Consider the following 21,047-nt stretch of genomic DNA (forward strand, 5'->3'; position numbering starts at 1 on the left):
CAAATGCGTGCTCTAGCTGAGGTCGCCTCCACCCAGAAGCTTCTTTTACATGTATTTTATTACGTTTCCTTTGGCTTTTTATTTTTATATCTTGTTCAGTAAAGCGCTCCTCTGAAGAACAACTCAGTTTAAAACTCACTTCTGTGAATTAATAATAAGAAACAGACAAATGATCAATAGTTAGGTTTACGTCAATAGTCGTGAAGAATTTTTATCAGATATCACATCTCAAACAAGTTGTGCGTGCGCTTTCTCAGCACTTTCGTGTTTTCCTATAATAAGCTACGTAGCTCGTGCGCACGAGCTATACGTTTGTCTTTTGGTCGACTATGAAGCATACAACATACACAACATACAATATGCATATATAAAGCAGCGCAGCCAGTTCGCGTTTTCTCCTGGTATCTTCCAGGCTGAGTGACTAGAGACGAGGTCATTTAAGGTAACACATCGCAGTGCGCTGAGTCTTTTTATCTGCATCGCCACAGAAACAAGTTTTTAGGCTTCGCTGCGGTTCTTATTCAGTAGAGAGTAAACTGAGATTGAGAAATAAAACAAGAACTCACCAATAACTGTTGTGGCAGACTGCATCTCACCGCAGCCGGACAGTCTGTTATTTTAAAACGAAAGTTAAGACAAGGAATTAAGTTTTGCTTTCGTTTTCGCTCCAAATAGGTTATGTGGGGTCAGCTGTGCTGAGCCACAGTGCCTTATCTTTTCCTCTCAGGATCTCTGAAGTTTTACTTCATCCACGTATATTAATACATGCTTGTAGCTATGATCTGATTTCGAGCAGTCTGAGATTATAAGAGATGACCAGATATCACTACGATCTGTTCATGATCCAGAAAAACACCTGATGCATGTTTTAATTGGACATCTACTTTCATTATTTGATGAAGCAGAGAGGGGAAGGCAAAATGACTTGGGGCACTTCTCCTAAAAGATCTGGCCATTCTTATGGTGGACATTTTGACTTATCATGCCCGGAATAGTACTGGTGTAAAAATGACAAAAATGACAATGAAGGTGTGCCAGTCAGCCAGCATGCATATTACAGCACAAGTTAATGGTATGCAGCCATTATTAATGATATTAGTTACTCCTGTGTTTGACTATTCAAACTGTGAAATGCCTAAAGACAATACCAATAATTTGAATTGAAGTTAAAAGCACTCGTGATCTGTATCCACTAAGAACTGTTGTGGTGCTCAACAACAGGAACTGATCACTACAACTGAGTTTAATGCTCAAAGCTGGTTTGTAAGTATTCTCAGGGAGACTGAATCAACAAGATCCCATCTATCTGCTCATTCCTTCTCTACCCGTGGTGAGCGGCAGTCCATTTTTATCCTCTTTTTATGCACACAAATAGATTATACCATGATTGGTCAAAGGCAATACTGTACTACGCTATCTCACTTTGGTAACCAGTTTGCTGACCAGCCTTTTACAGTTACTTCAACAACTGCCTTGTGCCTCAAAACACCAACCCCCACCACCTGACCCCTGACCTCCTATAGCTTCTGTCTTCATTCTCAATTCTCTGACAGCTATCTAATTACATTGAGATGGCATACTTAGGTAGACACAGCACACCAAATGTTGCGTTAGCTTACAAGAAAACATGTAACGAAAGAACTTCAACACATACAGTATGTATTATAATAATTAATGATTACATTCAAATCAGGTGGACTGTTGTGTGAAATGAACAGATGATGCTCATCCCTTTTACTCCTAGTGGCACAAAATTAACTGAGGAACTCAAATCAAAATCTGTCATAGATTTTCTCATTTAATACTGTCAAAAACATCAGAATGTAACGTGTAAATAGTAGTTTTGCTTGTTCTTATCAATGTAGCTTAAAGGGTATATGGCTTTAGATTTTGACTGAGTGAGGTACATTCTGCAGTGGGAGGGCTTCACTGTGAGCCATCAATCATGTTCACAGCTACTGGTTTGGTTGGCCAACTGTCATCAGAACATTAAATAATGTTAAACACAATTTGTTGAGAAACAGGGCTAAGTCTGAATAAAACTACCTCTTCAGGAATCTGGAGCATATATATACAGTATATATATACTGTATATATATTTTTAACAACTTTTTTTTTTAAATAAAAATAAAAAATAAAAAAAATAAACTATATGATACATACAATAAGGCTGTGCAATGATGTACTGTATAAATGGTCTAATTATGAACAATTAAACCACATCTTGTAGACATCTAACCACAATGTGAACTAACTCAAGTATCAGTTAACACTCAAGTGTTTGTCTGCAGCAACTGACAGCAGATATTTATATTCACACATAAAGCAAATAAACACAGTTAGATAACATGTTGATTTTCTAAATGCAGCAGTAGTTGGCAGAAGTGCAATAGTCTTGTCAGATGCAAAATAGATCGTACATTTGTGTAAATGTAACATTTTGAAAATTAACTTATGACAAACATCTTTGAAATAATAAGTAATATAACTACATATTACACCATTAAAAGACATTTTGTGGCATCCAAGTGAGTAAATGCAGGGTCATGGCAACATTTTAACACATTATCTCTTCTTAAGTTTAGATCAGTAATCAGTTTAGATCAATATACAGTCAACCAATCCAGGGCGAGCCTTGCACGTTCCCACTCTTCGATGACATGCCCACTTCTTTCACCTCCTTTAAAACTACTCAAATGACATGATGGAGTACGACAGAGGGCCCCCAACAAATGCAGCTTCAAAGACACCGTATGTGCTCCTCAATGCACCCCATGTTAGCTGACAACTGACTACTAAATCAAACTCACCCTATGATGTAGACTTAATCTTTTCTAATAACAAATAATGGAGCTTGGACCCCATTGAATGTACGCTTCAGGAGACAGCGACATTCTTGTGAAATCATGTTAATGTTAGTTGTGAATGTGTGTTAGTTTAGAAGAAAAAAAATAAATGTGCAATTTTTCTACATTAACATGTTGAATAAAATGGAAAAATAAAAAAATAAAAAAATAAAAATAATAAATAAATAAATTTAAATAATACAATTTTATTATTATTATGTTTTAAATGTAACAATTAAAAATAATAATATTCAATTAAATTTTGGCTAAATTAGTCATTAAAAAGATTGCATATAAAATATATAACTTTTACAACTTTTATTAAAGTTATATTATATATAACTTTCAATAAAAGTTATATATAATAAAAGCCATTAGCTTGGAAAAATCAATCACAATATCATGTCAAAACAAGTACCAAAACCACTGTCACTAATCTGTATAAAAACAAAGTAATGTGCTCCACTCACCTCAGCACAATCAGGTTTATTCAGACGCATAAATTATCAAACAAAAGCACAATGCAAACATAAAAAGTCCAGCCACCAGGCTTTTCACAAGCGAAAAAAAAAAAAAAATTAGAGACCATTATGACAACTCATCCACCTCTCACTCGTTTTTGATGTCTGGATGCTTTTTGGTATGGGGACACATTGGGTCAATATAACACACTCATGGACTTAATCTTTTAAAGGTGTTTATACCTTAATATGTGAGTGATAATACCACAGATTCCTGTGAAGTGTAATCATTTTATTCACATTTTTTATATTAAACAATTATTACATTTACTGCTTATATTTATATATATTAAAGTGTTTCAAAATTACTCAAAATTATTTGAAGTAGGAATTCTCCCAAATTACAAGTATCAGCAAAATATTTCAAATGCTCTATGTCTCAACTATCATTCTACCCATATTTGGCATGTAACCCTTCCTTAACCTTTGCTTTGTAAGCAAACCAGGCAAATATAAGGGGTGGAAGAGGAGCTCCAGGCTGTGTGGTAGAAGACTAGTGACGTTCCTGCTTGTGGTGAGGTTCTCTGCTGTTGAACATTGTACTATTGAAATGTATTTCTCATTCTAGATATTAGTTTACAACATAGGGAATTTTTATTAAATATATATTATATATATATATATATATATATTTTTTTTTTTTTTTTTTTTTTTTTTTTCTTGTAACTTAATAAATAGTACAATAAATAGTGTAGGAGTGTGTTACATTTTAACAATTCTTATTAATTTGTTGTTTTCTGCACTGACTAAAATCTAATGTTTTCAACAGGATTGTGGAATATAACATTCTTTTCACTGAGAGTAGGGGTAAGGTATGTACAACTTTTACCACTGATGATTTTTTTAACATAATGTTAAAGTTTGTGCATGTTGAATCAGTGACCTTGTGTATTCTTCATCCAATTTGGACAAAACTCAAATATTGTTGTATAACTATAAGGTCAGAATGAAAAGCTTTTACTGAGCAGAAGACCACCTATGAATATGCAAAGACATTGTTTTGAGGTTGATTGGTGTATACCCAGAACACAGATATTTTTGAACGACAGGAACAGAAAATCAGACTAAGATTGCTATTTTTTGACTTGTTAGACATAAGCCGCCACCATGAGTACGGACGCGGAAATGGCCCTTTATGGCAAAGCTGCCATTTATCTCCGTAAACCAGAGAAGGAGAGGCTTGAGGCTCAAAACAAACCATTTGATGCCAAGACAGCCTGCTATGTGGCCGATGCCAAAGAGCTGTACCTGAAGGCAACAATACTCAAGAAAGAGGGTGGCAAAGTCACCGTCAAAGTCCTGGACACACAGGAGGTTGGTATCATACAGTCTGACTCAAATGGGAGATAAATGTGATCAGTTCTCATTGTGAACAATGTCCTGTTCCAGGAGAGGACAGTTAAAGAAGATGACGTCTGTCCAATGAACCCTCCCAAGTTTGACAAAATTGAGGACATGGCCATGATGACCCATCTCAATGAAGCCTCTGTCTTGTATAACCTCAAAGAGCGTTATGCAGCATGGATGATCTACGTAAGACAATCTGATACTGAGCAAATAGAAATATTGAAAATTACTCTACAGTGCTTGTAGAAAACATGAAGTTAACTGTACTATCTCCATGATCACTTTCAGACCTACTCTGGGTTGTTCTGCGCCACTGTGAACCCCTACAAGTGGCTCCCAGTGTACGATGCTGAAGTTGTAAGCGCCTATAGAGGCAAGAAGCGTATGGAGGCTCCACCCCACATCTTCTCTGTCTCTGACAACGCTTATCAGTTCATGCTTTGTGGTATGTCCTTAACAATGTAGAATTTATCAGTACAGAGAGGTTTCTTTTGCAGAAATACAGTTAATTGCTTTGTTTTTCATTTTTACAGATAGGGAGAACCAGTCTGTCTTGATCACGTAAGTGTTACATTCGTTGAACTTTACAATATAATCAAATATCTTGATCAAATTCTTATGAGTTTGTGTCTATATCCAGTGGAGAATCTGGTGCTGGAAAGACTGTGAACACCAAGCGTGTCATCCAGTACTTTGCAACAATCTCAGTTGGTGGAGACAAGAAGAAGGACACAGGAAAGATACAGGTATGTTAACATTCCTAAAATTATAGAATATGTTCCCAGGAGAAAAAAATCAAGTCCTTGGCTGATATCAACTCTAATCCTGCATTGTAGGGGTCACTGGAGGATCAGATTATCGCAGCCAATCCCTTGCTGGAGGCCTATGGTAACGCCAAAACTGTGAGAAATGACAACTCCTCTCGTTTTGTAAGTATGGAGCGATTTCTACTAAGGGTGCAACGGGTCACAAAACTCACGGTTCGGATCGTATCACGGATTTGAGTCACGGATCGGATCATTTCTCGCATCAGAAAAAGAAAAAGAAAAAGCGACAAAACTTTGTATTCCATATATTCTGTTAAACACTTACAGCATGGAACTCCTGCCCATGGTCTTAAATGAAAACAACATTCAAGATGTCCAATATTTAAATAAAATCTTAAACTATATTAAATATTCAAAGCTCAATTGTTAAATTAAATTGCAATATGAAGCATGATACCTTCTTCCTTTAAACATGGTAGTGAATGAAACAACAGCCTGTGTCCACATCATCAAAACTTCAAATATGAACACACGTCTTGTCCTGCAGCTTGTTGAACGAGCCACAAATCAAACATTCACCGCTAAGGTCAGTTAGCAGCTACGGAGCTAATTAGCTGCTCAGCTGAAGCACATTAAACAGCGTGTAAACAAAGCTGCAGATGTCACTACGGAACCGTTAAATGCTGGTTTGGTCGTGGCTCTTCAAAATCCCTGTCAGCGACGCGCTGTCTGTCTATGACTTGTACTTACAGCAGTTTGTTTACTTTATTTTAAATGAGATGTTAAATTTTGCAATTAATCCGCGGTTCACATGCTTGCCGAACCGTGGGGGGCGATCCGTACGGATCACGGATCAACTATGATCCGTTGCACCCCAAATTTCTACACATGAGAAAGGTCTTGTTGCACATTGCCCAGGTGCAAGAACATTAAATATTCCTTTGTTCCAAACAGGGTAAATTCATCAGAATCCATTTTGGAACAACTGGCAAATTGGCTAGTGCTGATATTGAGACATGTAAGTCGCAAATTCTCATTTTAAATACATATGACTTGCACTGAAAGTTGGCCAAATTGTGACTCATGAACAACATTTGTAGATCTGCTGGAGAAGTCTAGAGTGACATTCCAGCTTCCTGATGAGAGAGGCTACCACATCTTCTACCAGATGATGACCAACCACAAGCCTGAGCTGATTGGTAAGCAGACTGAGTCGTTATACAACGTTAGACTTACTTATAGTATTCATATGAAACATAATATGATGAACTTTTCACCCTTTTTTGATCTCCAGAAATGTCACTCATCACAACCAACCCATATGACTTCCCCATGATCAGCATGGGTCAGCTTACTGTGGCCAGCATTGATGACAAAGTTGAGCTGGAGGCCACCGATGTAAGTGATCTCATCTTCAAAAGATGTTAAAATATTTTATGCATTAAATGCAACATAAAAAAACTATACTTAAATAAATGCATTTTCTAAAGTGACTGTGTTTCATATGGACACCTCCTTTGCACACAGAATGCTATTGATATCCTGGGCTTCAGTGGTGAGGAGAAGATGAGCATCTACAAAATGACTGGTGCTGTCATCCACCATGGTAACATGAAGTTCAAGCAGAAGCAGCGTGAGGAGCAGGCTGAGCCTGATGGCACAGAGGGTGAGTATTGAGTGTTATCTAAAAGTGAATAGCTTGAGAAAAGGGGTAAGGTCCTTTACCAGACAGGTTTCTGTTATATCATGACAGACAATCTCTGTCACATACTGTATTATTAACTGTAAAACTATTTTCAGATGCTGACAAGGTATACTGTATTATTAACTGTAAAACTATTTTCAGATGCTGACAAGGTTGCTTACTTGTTGGGTCTAAACTCTGCTGACATGCTGAAGGCTCTGTGCTATCCCAGAGTGAAGGTCGGAAATGAGTTTGTCACCAAGGGACAAACTGTACCTCAGGTAAACAAGACATACTGGTGTCAATTTCTTTCACTGATTTACAAGTTATATTTATGTTAAAACTGTTTAGTCAAATTAGCACCACTAAAGTTATTCAACGGAGACTTTATCAGGAAAAATATAATTGAGAAAATGTGTTAGTCCCTGCTGGTTTGTAATATTAGGTGTAGTTTGACATCTAGCTCTAATCTCATAGAACATTAGAAGTTTTTTGTATTATAACAAATACACAAATGTAAATGGATTGAATTCAGACAAACAGTAATCCAGCATTTTACAAAACAACTGACAGACTTTGGTCAAATCATATCTTTTCTCTGTTCTTTTTTCAGGTGCTGAACTCAGTGACTGCCCTGGCCAAGTCCATCTATGAGAGGATGTTCTTGTGGATGGTCATCCGTATCAACCAGATGTTGGACACTAAACAGTCCAGGCAGTTCTTCATTGGTGTCCTGGATATTGCTGGCTTTGAAATCTTTGATGTAAGGTTTATTCCTAACAAAGCTGATTTGTTTATGACAAGGTATTATTATTGATTTCCATTGATTATCCTAATCACTTGTCCGCTCACAGTTCAACAGCATGGAACAGCTGTGCATCAACTTCACCAATGAGAAACTGCAACAGTTCTTCAACCACACCATGTTTGTGCTGGAGCAAGAAGAGTACAAGAAGGAGGGCATTATCTGGGAGTTCATTGACTTTGGCATGGACTTGGCTGCCTGTATTGAGCTGATTGAAAAGGTAAGCATTAGGTTTTGTGATTCTATGTAATTGTTATTACTATAACTTCATGTATTCCTTTAATGACAAACTTCTTCCACTTTTTTAAAGCCCATGGGCATCTTCTCCATCCTTGAAGAGGAGTGCATGTTCCCCAAGGCCACAGACATGTCCTTCAAGAACAAGCTGTATGACCAGCATCTTGGCAAAAATAAAGCATTTGAGAAGCCAAAGCCAGCCAAGGGCAAGGCTGAGGCCCACTTCTCCCTGGTGCACTATGCTGGTACTGTAGACTACAATATCAGTGGCTGGCTTGACAAGAACAAGGACCCACTGAATGAGTCTGTCCTGCAGCTGTACCAGAAGTCCCCAGTCAAACTTTTGGCTCTTCTGTATCCTCCTGCTGTTGCTGAGGGTATGACATTAACAACAGTAAACTAAAACATATTTAAGGTTGCAGATACTGTGTATTTTAACTAACTGTAGAATGTGTTCATGGAAATATGAAGTCTCTTTCTAACAAAATGTTTTCTACTTAAAATTATCAACAGATACTTCAAAGAAGGGAGGCAAGAAGAAGGGTGGTTCTATGCAGACTGTGTCTTCACAGTTTAGGGTAAGGTTTAACATTGCAAACCTAGGCATAACATCATATCTCAGTTTATACTCAAACTCACGTGTGTTACATTTTATGACCAGATTTACTGTTTTGGATCTACAGGAGAACTTGGGCAAGCTGATGACTAACTTGAGGAGCACCCATCCTCACTTTGTGCGCTGTCTGATTCCCAATGAGTCAAAGACTCCAGGTACATAGATAATGTAATCTTAGATCTTGTTGATACAGTTTACTTAAGTTTGTGCTGCTTTAACAAGTAGAATGACTATTCACAAAAATGATAAGAAATGTCTTTCTTACAGGTCTGATGGAGAACTTCCTGGTCATCCACCAGCTCAGGTGTAACGGTGTGCTGGAGGGTATCAGAATCTGCAGAAAAGGTTTCCCCAGCAGAATCCTCTACGGTGACTTCAAGCAGAGGTATCAATGAATATGTTCTTAACATCTTCTAATAGTTGAAAAAAACTACAAAATGAATCCTTACAGTGACCATAAACTTTCTAATGAAAAGGTACAAGGTACTGAATGCCAGCGTCATCCCTGATGGCCAGTTCATTGACAACAAGAAGGCTGCAGAGAAGCTGCTTGGTTCGATCGATGTTGATCATGACCAGTACAGATTTGGACACACCAAGGTTAGCTCCTCACTTTCCTTATTTTACTTTGGCATAATTACAAAGGAGAATTAATTGTTCAGTTTGTTTGTTTGTCAGTTAATTAGCAGAATGTCTCGAAAATCACTTACCTAATTTTAATGATTTTAGTGCTATGTTAGACCATGGGCCAAGAAACAAATGATTAATCACTGGTATATATCCAGAGCACCCAGCATGTGGCCATTTATTAAACCCTTGAATCATGTAGACAAAAATCGTTTTGTCAATTTGATTGTTTTACATGGTGTTAGGTATGATCTCCGAATTCATCCTAGTATCAGTGTTTAATTTTATTGTGCAAACATTCATTTTTATTTTCTGTTTGTTCAGGTGTTCTTCAAGGCTGGTCTGCTGGGTACCCTTGAGGAAATGAGAGATGAAAAATTGGCATCTCTTGTCACCATGACTCAGGCTATCTGCCGTGGGTTCCTCATGAGAAGGGAGTTTGTGAAGATGACGGAGAGGAGGCATGTTTAAAACAGCTAATCATGTACACACAGTCATGGTATGAAAAATTCACAAACAACAAAAAACAACATTGTCCATAACAGCAACTTTTTGTCTGCAGGGATGCTATCTATACAATCCAGTACAACGTACGTTCATTCATGAATGTCAAACACTGGCCATGGATGAAGGTGTACTACAAGATCAAGCCTCTGCTGAAGAGTGCTGAAACTGAGAAGGAGCTGATGCAGATGAAGGAGAACTATGAGAAGATGGAAAAAGACTTGGCTACCGCTCTGGCCAAGAAGAAGGAACTGGAGGAAAAGATGGTGTCTCTCCTGCAGGAGAAGAACGATCTGCAGCTGCAAGTAGCATCTGTACGTAGACACCAAAAGAACTGCAGCTAACCCCTAACCCTTTTTTCCGTTTGTGTCTGTAAACTGTTGAAGTGCTCACACCTTTTTCCCAATGTGAACTAGGAATCAGAGAATCTGTCAGATGCTGAGGAGAGATGTGAGGGACTTATCAAGAGTAAGATTCAGCTGGAGGCCAAACTCAAAGAGACAACTGAGAGACTGGAGGATGAAGAGGAAATCAATGCTGAGCTTACTGCCAAGAAGAGAAAGCTGGAGGATGAATGCTCTGAGCTCAAGAAGGATATTGATGACCTGGAGCTGACCTTGGCCAAAGTGGAAAAGGAGAAACATGCCACTGAGAACAAGGTTTGTAAATATTACTATATATAGCAGATCAAGTAACATTATCAAAGTTAACGATTGATAACAACATCTTTCTTGCAAACTTAGGTGAAGAATCTGACTGAGGAGATGGCCTCTCAGGATGAGAGCATTGCTAAGCTGACCAAGGAGAAGAAAGCCCTTCAGGAGGCTCATCAGCAGACTCTTGATGACCTGCAAGCTGAGGAGGACAAAGTCAACTCACTGACCAAGTCAAAGACCAAGCTTGAGCAGCAAGTGGATGATGTAAGTCACTTAGATTGAAAAAACAAGGTTCTTCTTGAACATGATAATTACACACTATATACATATAACTAACTACGTATTAATGTGCAGCTTGAGGGTTCTCTGGAGCAAGAGAAGAAGCTGCGTATGGACCTGGAGAGAGCCAAGAGAAAGCTTGAGGGTGATCTGAAACTGGCCCAGGAATCTATCATGGATCTTGAGAACGACAAACAGCAGTCTGAGGAGAAAATTAAAAAGTAAAATAATTGTTTTCATACTAAAACAATGATAAGGTTTCTAGACATGGCCAACAGCATGGATAAAGTCTTACTATGCACTCTTTTACTTTCACAGGAAGGACTTTGAAACTAGTCAGCTCCTTAGCAAGATTGAGGATGAGCAGTCAATGGGTGCTCAGCTTCAGAAGAAGATCAAGGAGCTTCAGGTGACTCGCATACAGTGTTACATAAAATATTTCTCTGTACATTTCCTACTGTATGTTTTAAAAGTGAAAGTTTACTGAAAGACAACACATCTACATTCAACAGGCCCGTATTGAGGAACTGGAGGAGGAGATTGAGGCTGAGCGTGCTGCTCGTGCCAAGGTTGAGAAGCAGAGAGCTGATCTCTCCAGGGAACTTGAGGAGATCAGTGAGAGGCTGGAGGAGGCCGGTGGTGCCACTGCTGCTCAGATTGAGATGAACAAGAAGCGCGAGGCTGAGTTCCAGAAGGTCCGCCGTGACCTTGAAGAGGCCACCCTGCAGCATGAGGCCACTGCTGCTGCTCTGCGCAAGAAGCAGGCTGACAGCGTTGCTGAGCTGGGTGAGCAGATCGACAACCTCCAGCGTGTCAAGCAGAAGCTTGAGAAGGAAAAGAGTGAATACAAGATGGAGATTGATGACCTCTCCAGCAACATGGAAGCTGTTTCTAAAGCAAAGGTATATAATACCTTACACTGTGTTTTTAACTAATATCCAAAGTAGTACAGCAAGTAACTAGTATCATAAATAAAATTTCATCTCTGATACTGAAAACCTTTCCTCATCAGGGAAATCTTGAAAAGCTGTGCCGTACTCTTGAGGACCAACTTAGCGAACTGAAGACCAAGAATGATGAAAATCTCCGTCAAATCAATGATGTGGGTGCACAGAAAGCACGTCTCCTGACAGAAAATGGTATGTATGAAACAGCATTCAACTACAGTGATCTGCAGTGTATAACTGAGAAATTGGACATAAAGTAATGTTTAATGACAATTTTCACACCAGGTGAGTTTGGCCGTCAAATTGAAGAGAAAGAAGGTCTAGTCTCCCAGCTGACCAGAGGCAAACAGGCCTTCACACAGCAGATTGAAGAGCTGAAGAGACATATTGAAGAGGAGGTTAAGGTAAAAGAAACTTGAAATAAGAGTGTAAAAAGGGTATTATTTATACTAGTTATTTAGAAATTTTGCACATTCAATAATATTTCTGATACCAGGCCAAGAATGCTCTTGCCCATGGACTGCAATCAGCCCGCCATGACTGTGATCTGCTGAGGGAGCAGTTTGAAGAGGAGCAGGAGGCCAAGGCTGAGCTGCAGCGTGGAATGTCCAAGGCCAACAGTGAGGTGGCTCAGTGGAGAACTAAGTATGAAACCGATGCTATCCAGCGCACTGAGGAGCTTGAGGAGGCCAAGTGAGTAAAATTTAAACAATTGATTGGCCACAAGGTTAGCATCATAGTGTAGCTCAACTGACAATAGTATTTGAATCAATACTTTAAACACATTTAAACACTCACAAAACTCACAGAGTCTTGTGTAAATCCTTGACAGAGAAACAAAATTCCCATGTTTTTAACAGGAAAAAGCTTGCCCAGCGCCTTCAGGAGGCTGAGGAGCAGATTGAGGCTGTGAACTCCAAGTGTGCTTCTCTGGAGAAAACCAAACAGAGGCTCCAGAGTGAGGTGGAGGACCTCATGATTGATGTGGAGAGGGCTAATGGGCTGGCCGCCAACCTGGACAAAAAGCAGAGGAACTTTGACAAGGTACCACCATTTATTTAGTGCGACCAAAAAACGAAGACAATGACAATTATTTGTCATTGTATTTATTAATAAGTAACCCTACTGTATAAATTGTGCAATTTAGGTGTTGGCAGAGTGGAAACAAAAGTATGAGGAGGGTCAGGCAGAGCTTGAAGGAGCTCAGAAGGAGGCTCGTTCTCTCAGCACTGAGCTGTTCAAGATGAAGAACTCTTATGAGGAAGCTCTGGATCAGCTGGAGACCATGAAGCGTGAAAACAAGAACCTGCAACGTGAGTTCCTACCAGATTGTGTTAGCAACTATAGTTAGATTATTTTCAATTTTATATTTTACATTTTAAGGCTTATCAACATTAAACACATACATCTCTCTGCAGAGGAGATCTCAGATCTGACTGAACAGATTGGTGAGACTGGCAAGAGCATCCATGAGCTGGAGAAGTCCAAGAAGCAGGTGGAGACAGAGAAGGCTGAGATCCAGACAGCTCTTGAAGAGGCTGAGGTAAAAACATTTTCGGGAAGATCTTCTGAAACGGAATTTCAAATAATGGATGAATACATTATAGAAAGTATGAAGGCAGAGATGAACATTTTAATTTCTGATATCATTAGGGCACTCTGGAACATGAAGAGTCTAAGATCCTGCGCGTCCAGCTGGAGCTCAACCAGATTAAAGGTGAGGTGGACAGGAAGCTGGCAGAGAAAGATGAGGAGATGGAGCAGATCAAGAGGAACAGCCAGAGGGTGATTGACTCCATGCAGAGCACTCTGGATTCTGAGGTCAGGAGCAGAAATGATGCCCTGAGAATCAAGAAGAAGATGGAGGGAGATCTGAACGAGATGGAGATTCAGCTGAGCCATGCCAATCGCCAGGCTGCTGAGTCCCAGAAGCAGTTGAGGAATGTGCAGGCACAGCTGAAGGTATTGTTATACAAAGTTATTGTTGCATGGACTATAGTCAGTCAGTACATCTACTTTTTGGTATTGATGTAAATATTTCCCTGTGATTTTTCGCCAGGATGCACAATTGCACCTTGATGATGCTGTCAGAGCCCAGGATGACATCAAGGAACAAGCTGCTATGGTGGAACGCAGAAACGGTCTCATGGTGGCTGAAATTGAGGAACTTAGAGTTGCCCTGGAACAGACAGAGAGAGGCCGCAAAATTGCTGAGCAGGAGCTGGTGGATGCCAGTGAGCGTGTTGGACTTCTGCACACTCAGGTGAATATTTCTTCAATTATTTTTTCTATAAATAATAAACCTAAACAGTTCTGAAATAAGTGAGTGTACTGGCATTTGATGACTGAAGTGACAATATTTTTTATCTTTTAGAACACAAGCCTTCTGAACACTAAGAAGAAGCTTGAGGCTGACTTGGTTCAGATCCAGAGTGAAGTGGATGACACTGTTCAGGAAGCAAGGAATGCAGAGGAGAAGGCCAAGAAGGCCATCACTGATGTAGGTTTACATTTTATTTGTTCTTAATTTTAGTTCAAGTAAAATGCACCTTTTCAAGATATTTTCTAATAAACATTTAATGCTGTCTATGCTAGGCTGCAATGATGGCTGAAGAGCTGAAGAAGGAGCAGGACACCAGTGCTCACCTGGAGAGGATGAAGAAGAACCTGGAGGTGGCTGTTAAGGACCTGCAGCACCGCCTGGATGAGGCTGAGAACCTGGCCATGAAGGGTGGCAAGAAGCAGCTCCAGAAACTCGAGTCTAGGGTAAGACAGTCAAGAATTTGCACAGCTAAACAAATGAAAACATATTGATGTGGAACCAAACAGATATGTTCACATCTAACACAGGTAACTTATATTGGACTCAGACAAGACAGACATTTTCAACATACCTGTGATAATTTCTTGGAGATGCCCCTTGAGATTTGCAGTCATACAGTCTGGTGCATGTCCCAGGAACCTCATCACTGTTAATGTTGAGAGTTGACTACTTCTGGGTCTTCTTCACTTGTTACTTCAGGCACTAATTTAAATGATTTAAATGATCCACAGGATTTTAAGACTAGAAGTGGTTTTGGTTCCTTAAAACATCTAAATATATGTAGTTTACTAAGTCATAACAAATATGATAACTCAAGTATCCTATTATCTCAAAGTCATCTGGATGTTATGATTTTAACAGAGACTTGGCTGAAAAAAGAGAAAATCAAACGGTTTCTTTTAGTGGTTTTAATATTTTCAGGGCAGATAGAGCTGGTAAAGGAGATGGTGTGGCAATATATGTAAAATCATCTCTCTCTGTACTTGAGTTGACTTCAGTTTCAAGTGCTAAATATTTTGAATTAATTTCCTTAATTGATCTGGTGCATAATAATTCAGTAATAGTAACTGGTGTCTAGAGACCTCATTCTGCCCCTTCAGAAGCCTTACAAAAATTGGATGAATGACACTATTGATTGATCATGAGGTGATTATCCTTGGTGATCCCAATTTAGACGGACTTACCTCAGCATCTATAAATGTTGAAGATCTTTTTTACAATCTTAATTCATTTTAATTTTACACAGCTTATTTCACATCCCACTCACTCCAACCTGAAGGACTCAAATCAAACTTAATTGACAAACAGACCAGAGAAATATCCTGCCTGTAATGTTTTTGACCTTAGTGTTACTGACCATTACCCCATTGTTTGCATTAGAACAGGTGATGACAAACTGGAACCATTTGCTTTGAAATCCTCAGCACAGCTCATTTCTGAATACATGACATATTTTCAATCTTAGCATTACCTCTGGCATCATTCCTATAGTTTGGAAGACTGCTCATGTTCTTCCTCTCCATAAAGTTGGTAGCGAATAATTATCATCCAATCTCAAAACTATCTTGTCTTGCTAAAATATTTGAGTCACTTGTTAATGAACAGTTGAAATCATTTTTTATTCCATACTAACTCCATTTCAGTCTGGCTTCAGGCCTAGCACTATTTCTGTTTCTTCTTTAGTTATTAACAATGTAGTCTCAGCATTAGGTAACAAAAAACACTATGCTGCTCGTTTTATTGATTTAACGAAGGCTTTTGACACAGTTGACCACTCTGCTTTTTGGGTTTAGTAATTTATAAAGCTATCTTACAAAAGCTCCCCCCTATCTCTCAGCCCTGCTTTCTTGGAATGTTGGTAGCCATTGTACCCTCACAGACACAGCTCACCCTGCAAGTACCAAAATTCATAGAGTTAGGAGGATCTGCTTCCTGATGATATGGATTCTTAATATTTCATAAATTTTCTGGCTTTCTGAAGGTGCGTGAGCTGGAGACAGAGGTTGAGGCTGAACAGAGACGTGGAGCAGATGCTGTTAAGGGTGTTCGCAAATATGAGAGGAGGGTGAAGGAACTCACCTACCAGGTACAGTCACATTAACACTTAACATGTACAGATAAATCTAATATACAAACCATTACAAATATTTATCATGCAAATCAATACTTTCTACCACAGACTGAGGAGGACAAGAAAAACATTACCAGGCTGCAGGATCTGGTAGACAAACTGCAGCTCAAGGTGAAGGCCTACAAGAGACAGTCTGAGGAAGCGGTAAGAGCAAAACATTTATTTGAAATGATGAGAACTTCATACTAATTCAGTTATTTTACACACGGGTCTTTTTGAACATTTAAACATTTTATTATGTCTTGAATTCCAGGAGGAGCAGGCCAATGTTCATCTGTCCAAGTGCAGGAAGATCCAGCATGAGCTTGAGGAGGCTGAGGAGCGTGCAGACATTGCAGAGTCCCAGGTCAACAAGATGAGAGCAAAGAGCCGTGACTCTGGCAAGGTAAATAAAAAAACAAACAAAACAACGATCATCATTCTTTAATTTAAATCTGTCAATATGTTAGAGCAGATACTTTACAGTACTATATTCTACTTACGTAGTATTAGGTTTAAATTAATTTATCTGATTATAATTATTGTCACCTAAAGCTTATTAAAATTTAACTTACATACACCATTTTCTCTGTTTACAGGGAAAAGAAGCAGCTGAGTAAAGCAAGCTGAGAGTTTTGCTGTGTTGAGATATACAATATGACACTATTTATGCTGAAACAATAAAGGTTAAGCTTTTGCTCTTAAATTTCTGTCTTTATTACTCTCATCTCTTTGCCTCCGAGGAAAGGTAGCTAATGACAAATTTGGTCAATTTGTCACACTCAAATGGAAATCATGTGAAGACTATTAAGCTACAAAACTAAACAAATAACTTTTAAATTCATTAATGCTGACTATTTGGTTACTGAAGCATAAAATAAGCTTTTTTTAACACATTGGAAAAGCCCCACTGGGATGACTACTGTGACTTTAAAAGGTTTTCAACAACTGAAAATGCATTATCTGATGAAACAATCCTTAACATTTAAAGTAAAGGTGTTATGGGCAGCTAATAAACCTGTCCCTGATGTGCAGGGAGACTTATAAGCCAGTGTGTACGATTTAGTGGCATCTAGTGGCAAGGTTGCAGTTTGCAACCAACTGCATACACCTCACTCACCCTCCCCTTCTAAGCGTGTAGGAGAACCTACGGTGGCCACAAAACTTGCGAAAAGTGTGAAAAGCCCTCCCTAGAGCCAGTGTTTGATTTGTCCATTCTGGGCTACTGTAGAAACATGGCGGTGTAACATGGCAGTCTCCATGGAAGGTGACCCACTCCCCATGTAGATATAAAGGTCTCATTCTAAGATAACAAAAACACAACAATTCTTATTTTCATGGGATTATACACTAATTAAAACATACTATTATATTCCATTTCTGCCAAATCCGTCTCGCTAGATGCCACTAAATTCTACACACTGCACCTTTAATCGCCAAGCTGGTCTAAGAACACCCTTCTCTTCATCAGGAAAATTCAGAAAAACAAATTAGGGAAAAATAAAATGTGTTTTACCAAAGTGACTTTAATCTTCAACAAGGAAACAGGCATGAAAATAGATAAACTAATTAGTTAATCCTAGAATAACTCCCATATATGAGCTTGCTTTGGAAGTCACAGGCTGGACTTAGTGTACATTAGACAGCACAATAAATCTGGCATCCCAAAATCACACCTTGTATACTTATATTTAGCTCTTATCAGAAAGCATTCAGCTGCATTACTCACAAAATCAAAAAAAATGGTGACAATATTTTAAGTCCAATTATATAAATATTGAATAAAATAGGTAGAAGCCAAAATAGTCAATTCATATAAAATAACATTTATTTCAATCAGGTACACCACAGAGACAAACATGTAAATGAACCTGACTTGATATTATAATGTTTTTCATAAGTTCATCACTATTACTTCGCTATTGCCTTTTACATTTAAAAAATATATCGCTCTACAACAGGAATGAGGGTGACATTCAGCTAGCAGTGATGTGTGTGGAGCCAAAAATGGACTTGAAGCTATGTCTGCAGAGTCAGTTAAAGTGTTAATAGCTTGACATATGAGTGTGAATACCAGAGACATATCTCTTACACCTAACCACAAGTAATAGTAATATAATTTTAATTATTTATTTCTTGTGAAACTAACCTTAATGTAATTGTTTCAATTTAAACAGCACTGTTCACATAATTTCATTTTGAAGCCTTTTGTTCCATTTAGTATTTTGAACTTTTATTTGGTATTTTTATTTTATTCTTAATCAAACAAATTGATTAACTATTATGTAAGAAGAATATGAATACATACTGTATGCATTTTTACTGTAATCATTATGCTGCAATAAATTGCCCAAATCAATGAATAGCTAAAAGACTTCAAATTAAACTTTAAAATTACCTATTTTAAGCAGGGATTATTACAAATTCAGGATCTGTTTTTGCCAATGGAAACCTGAAACATAAGATGTGTGTAGCAACAAATGTTTAAGTCATGTAAGCATCAGCTGTTGTCCTAACCATATTTGGCATGTGTCCCATTTTTAACTCCTGCGTTGTAAGCTAAACACATTCAATGCAAAGAATCTAATTCCAGTCAGTGAGTGTTTAGAAGACTGATCAAGTTATGTTTGTGGTGAAACTATCTATTATAATGCTTCAGGCCACGGTAGTCCAAATATGCAACACTGTTATACATTATGATATATATAAGAGCAACATTTTCATATTAATTAAACAATTAATTTGAACTACTATGAACACTTTTTCCTAAAATGACAAAAGTTAAGTATGAAACATAACATTTCACACATTTCACACATCATTAAAGATTATTTAAAGTTAATTATAAAGTTTTTAACTCAACTATTTTTAATGTGTTTTTTTTTTATTAACATTATTACCAGCTTATTAAATCGTAAATTAAGATCAAACTATGGTGTTGCATTTTCATCATTTTGTGAATCCTTTCCTGCTTAGCAGAACTCAATTACAATTAAAAAGAATAATATTCTCAGAGTGGAAATAACACACAGAAGTAAGCTTCCACTATGAGTACAGTCAGTCAACAGGTGGCAGAAATTGTGGATCTAAGGAATGTTCGGAAATAGACAGAGAGAGGGTGTGAAGCGTTTGAGCAGCTGTTGATGTTAGTGGGTGTAATGAACTTCTGGACTTTTTTTTCCCCCTCACTAATTCACAATTCAAATAATAAATGCACATCAAGCATGTGATGATTTGAAGTCTTTTTGAATACAAAAAGAAGCTTGAGGCTGGCCAGGTTGTGAGGTAGACACTGTGCAGGAAGCAAGGCATGCAGAGTGGGCAAAGAGGGAAATCACTAAAATAGGTTTAAATTTCCTTTGTTCTGTATTTAATATGAAACTCACCTGGAGATAATGAAGAAGAACCTGGAAGTTTCTGCTGAGGAGCTACAGCACTGCCTGGATGGGGATGAGAAGTAAAGGGTGGCAAGAAGCACATTCAGAAACTAAATAATTGGAGGTTGAGTTTTAAAGATAAGAGATTTGGAGCAGCAGATGCAGTTAAAGTTGAGGAGGTTGAACTAACCTACAAATACATTGATGTTTAACACAAAAAAAATGCATCAAATAAATCCAACGTGGTTATCAGTGAAAATATTCAAACTTGCATGTACACTTTATACTACAAACTGAAGAAAAACATCACCAGGCTGAATAATAAGCAGAATGAGGAATCAGTAAGAGCTCCCTTTCAAATTGAATAGAAAAATAATGTAAAAATAATGTACTAAAATTATGAACTCACCACATTGACGGATCTGAACCCAGTAATCCATGAGAATTATGGTACCTAAAAATAGGGTGACAGGAAAAGGCTGAGAAACAACTTCTTAAAGTGAACAGATAGGGGAAAAGTGCAATTAAGAAAGGCTCTTTTTAATATATTAATGGTCTTAAATGACTGTCATTTTCACCACATTGTTTCCTCTAAGAAACAAATATTACATTTCAATCGGAGCTATATGAAACACAATTAATCATACTTAATATACAAAATTCAGCTTTCTTCAAAATGATAGGCTACAACATGAACTATGCATATTGTTTTTGTGTAGCATACGTTGGATTGATGTGCCCCTCTCGTAGGCACATCAATCCAACTATGAGTTTGGCAGCTTGGAATTGCAAAAAGTGGCAATTCTGGCTAGATGTAAGAACATATCTGGAAAATTAGGAAGATTCTCTGATGAGACCCATACACTGATGGGGTTTCTTTCCCATCCTGCACTATTAGGTACATCAGGAGAACATGTCTTGGAATCATTGTAATGGAATTATTACTATTTGACAAATACTCAAAGAGAATATTTCAGCAATTGAAAAAGATGAGATGATTCATATGTGCACAACTTACAACAGTGATGAATAATCATGACGTAATGTGCCACTGGGCTGCGTCACAATCGAAGGACTAACACTTTAAAGTGAAAGCCTTTCTATGAAGTTATGTGTGTAGAAAGGCAGAAAATAGACTTGAAGCCTAAAAAGATACTTGGGGTCATTCTTATGCTCATAAAACGCTCATGAAATGTGAGCTGCTACACAGCCTGTGTAGACAGCTGTTTTGATTAAAATGAAACCTTGTTTGTGTCATGTGTGACATGAACAACTGGAAAATGTGGCTGAAATGCAATCTGTTAGATAAAGTGTTAATCATGGCCAAGGCCACGGAATATGATAAGAAGCTATTTGGAGATCCCAATATTAATAAAAATTGTTATTAGAAGTCATGTAAAA

At 38.0% G+C, this 21,047-nt stretch overlaps 2 protein-coding genes across 5 annotated transcripts in view; one reads left to right on the forward strand and one right to left on the reverse strand.

The window, feature by feature from the left end:
- nlrc5 (NLR family, CARD domain containing 5) overlaps nt 1-877 on the reverse strand; it is a 34,632-nt gene extending 33,755 nt beyond the window's left edge. For 2 of the 3 annotated variants that reach the window (XM_044356686.1, XM_044356685.1), the window contains exon 1: nt 567-877. The gene's annotated coding sequence lies outside the window, so the exon portion shown is untranslated. The remainder of the gene's footprint in view (nt 1-566) is intronic. The other variant, XM_044356684.1, reaches the window with a different exon arrangement.
- A 2,946-nt stretch (nt 878-3,823) lies between these two features.
- The window catches only part of LOC122985247 (myosin heavy chain, fast skeletal muscle-like), a 28,314-nt gene continuing 11,090 nt past the window's right edge, over nt 3,824-21,047 (forward strand). The window contains exons 1-41 of one of the 2 annotated variants that reach the window (XM_044355727.1): nt 3,824-3,881; nt 4,137-4,179; nt 4,460-4,681; nt 4,757-4,900; nt 5,003-5,159; nt 5,248-5,275; nt 5,355-5,460; nt 5,551-5,643; nt 6,436-6,499; nt 6,582-6,680; nt 6,776-6,879; nt 7,009-7,147; nt 7,328-7,446; nt 7,779-7,928; nt 8,020-8,190; nt 8,281-8,584; nt 8,721-8,785; nt 8,891-8,978; nt 9,091-9,208; nt 9,300-9,423; nt 9,775-9,911; nt 10,013-10,268; nt 10,371-10,613; nt 10,698-10,874; nt 10,965-11,110; nt 11,208-11,298; nt 11,402-11,791; nt 11,902-12,028; nt 12,122-12,240; nt 12,333-12,529; nt 12,697-12,880; nt 12,984-13,149; nt 13,255-13,379; nt 13,490-13,798; nt 13,896-14,099; nt 14,211-14,336; nt 14,432-14,602; nt 16,141-16,245; nt 16,339-16,434; nt 16,544-16,675; nt 16,869-16,975. In XM_044355727.1, coding sequence (XP_044211662.1) covers nt 4,475-4,681; nt 4,757-4,900; nt 5,003-5,159; nt 5,248-5,275; nt 5,355-5,460; nt 5,551-5,643; nt 6,436-6,499; nt 6,582-6,680; nt 6,776-6,879; nt 7,009-7,147; nt 7,328-7,446; nt 7,779-7,928; nt 8,020-8,190; nt 8,281-8,584; nt 8,721-8,785; nt 8,891-8,978; nt 9,091-9,208; nt 9,300-9,423; nt 9,775-9,911; nt 10,013-10,268; nt 10,371-10,613; nt 10,698-10,874; nt 10,965-11,110; nt 11,208-11,298; nt 11,402-11,791; nt 11,902-12,028; nt 12,122-12,240; nt 12,333-12,529; nt 12,697-12,880; nt 12,984-13,149; nt 13,255-13,379; nt 13,490-13,798; nt 13,896-14,099; nt 14,211-14,336; nt 14,432-14,602; nt 16,141-16,245; nt 16,339-16,434; nt 16,544-16,675; nt 16,869-16,889 — 5,802 coding nt within the window. In that variant the 5' untranslated portion in view covers nt 3,824-3,881; nt 4,137-4,179; nt 4,460-4,474 and the 3' untranslated portion in view covers nt 16,890-16,975. Of the gene's footprint in view, nt 3,882-4,136; nt 4,180-4,459; nt 4,682-4,756; nt 4,901-5,002; nt 5,160-5,247; nt 5,276-5,354; nt 5,461-5,550; nt 5,644-6,435; nt 6,500-6,581; nt 6,681-6,775; nt 6,880-7,008; nt 7,148-7,327; nt 7,447-7,778; nt 7,929-8,019; nt 8,191-8,280; nt 8,585-8,720; nt 8,786-8,890; nt 8,979-9,090; nt 9,209-9,299; nt 9,424-9,774; nt 9,912-10,012; nt 10,269-10,370; nt 10,614-10,697; nt 10,875-10,964; nt 11,111-11,207; nt 11,299-11,401; nt 11,792-11,901; nt 12,029-12,121; nt 12,241-12,332; nt 12,530-12,696; nt 12,881-12,983; nt 13,150-13,254; nt 13,380-13,489; nt 13,799-13,895; nt 14,100-14,210; nt 14,337-14,431; nt 14,603-16,140; nt 16,246-16,338; nt 16,435-16,543; nt 16,676-16,868; nt 16,976-21,047 lie in introns of those variants that run through there. The other variant, XM_044355726.1, reaches the window with a different exon arrangement.

The sequence above is a fragment of the Thunnus albacares genome, chromosome 7 (assembly GCF_914725855.1).
Source record: "Thunnus albacares chromosome 7, fThuAlb1.1, whole genome shotgun sequence".
Taxonomy (NCBI): domain Eukaryota; kingdom Metazoa; phylum Chordata; class Actinopteri; order Scombriformes; family Scombridae; genus Thunnus; species Thunnus albacares.